The 1,218-nt window shown below is 38.5% G+C and overlaps 1 protein-coding gene across 1 annotated transcript; it reads left to right on the plus strand.

The window, feature by feature from the left end:
* The first annotated feature begins 349 nt into the window (after positions 1-349).
* LOC127136973 (uncharacterized) lies at positions 350-882 on the plus strand. The gene is made up of 2 exons (XM_051063474.1): positions 350-437; positions 557-882. The coding sequence occupies exons 1-2, from the start codon at positions 350-352 to the stop codon at positions 880-882; spliced, it is 414 nt and encodes a 137-aa protein (XP_050919431.1).
* The last annotated feature ends 336 nt before the right edge of the window (positions 883-1,218 follow it).

A 1,218-nucleotide genomic window follows, 5' to 3' on the forward strand; every position in this document is an offset into this window, starting at 1 on the left:
GTTTGGTGTGATAGTTCATTGTGTCAATGAGTGCTCCAGTGATTAGAAGAAGTGTTATAAATGAGGGAAGATAAAAAACCTCCTCTCTGATTATAAGGGTAATGTTGTGACTTGATACAATTATGGAGAGCAAGGTCATATCAGTACTAATTTCTAGAAACCGAAGAAGACTCGGTCTGGAGGAAAGGTTTTCTCCTTGTCTGGGACAGAGACTACTAGTGTTAACGGGTCGATTCAAGGTATATGTTGTATCAATAGTATTCCTCTGATTGCTATTATTGACACGGGTGCAACACATTCTTTTATTTTGCTTGATTGTGATAAGAGATTCGCTTTTAAGTTATATTATATGGTGGGAAGTAAGGTTATTGATACCCTAGCCAATGGTTCAGTAACTACTCCATTGGTGTGTTTGAAGTTTCCACTGACTACTTATGGTAAGAGTTTTGCGATGGACTTAGTATGTCTACAATTGACTCAACTTGATGTTATCCTTGGAATAAACTAGTTGGATCTTAACTGTGTTCATATCAAATGTTTTTCGTGTCATTTCTAGAGGTGGGAGGAGATGGAGAGTTGATGCTTATATTTGCTAAGAAAGTAGAAGAATTCTTGAAAGAGGAGGCAAGAGTGTCCGCTACATTTTCTACTTTGAGAATCGACAGTAAAATTGTGAAGGGAGAGCTACCAGTTGTGCGTGATTTTCCTGAAGTGTTTCCGGATGATATCAGTGATTTGTCACACGAGTGCGAGGTGGATTTTTCTATAGACTTAGTACTTGGTAGTACTACTGTGTTGATGGCTCCTTATAGAATGTCTTCTTTAGATTTGTGTGAGCCGAAGAAACAATTGGAAGAGATGCTTGAGAAGAAGTTTGTCTGACCGAGTGTTGTGTCGTCGGGACCGCCGGTGCTGTTAGTTAAGAAGAAAGATGGTAGCATGAGGTTGTGTGTTGATTATTGACAGGTGAATAAAGTTACTCTCAAGAGAAAGTATCCACTTCCAAGAATCGATGATTTGATGGATCAGTTAGTTGGCGCTTGTGTTTTTAGCAAGATAAATTTACGGTCAAGTTATCATCAGATTTGAGTGAGACCAGAGGATATTCTGAAGACTGCATTCAGAATGAGATATGGTCATTACAAGTATTATGTGATGTTGTTTGGTGTATCTGATGCGCCTGGAGTATTCATGGAGTACATGAATCAAATATTCCAT

Source organism: Lathyrus oleraceus, chromosome 4 (assembly GCF_024323335.1).
Source record: "Lathyrus oleraceus cultivar Zhongwan6 chromosome 4, CAAS_Psat_ZW6_1.0, whole genome shotgun sequence".
NCBI classification, from domain to species: Eukaryota; Viridiplantae; Streptophyta; class Magnoliopsida; order Fabales; family Fabaceae; genus Lathyrus; species Lathyrus oleraceus.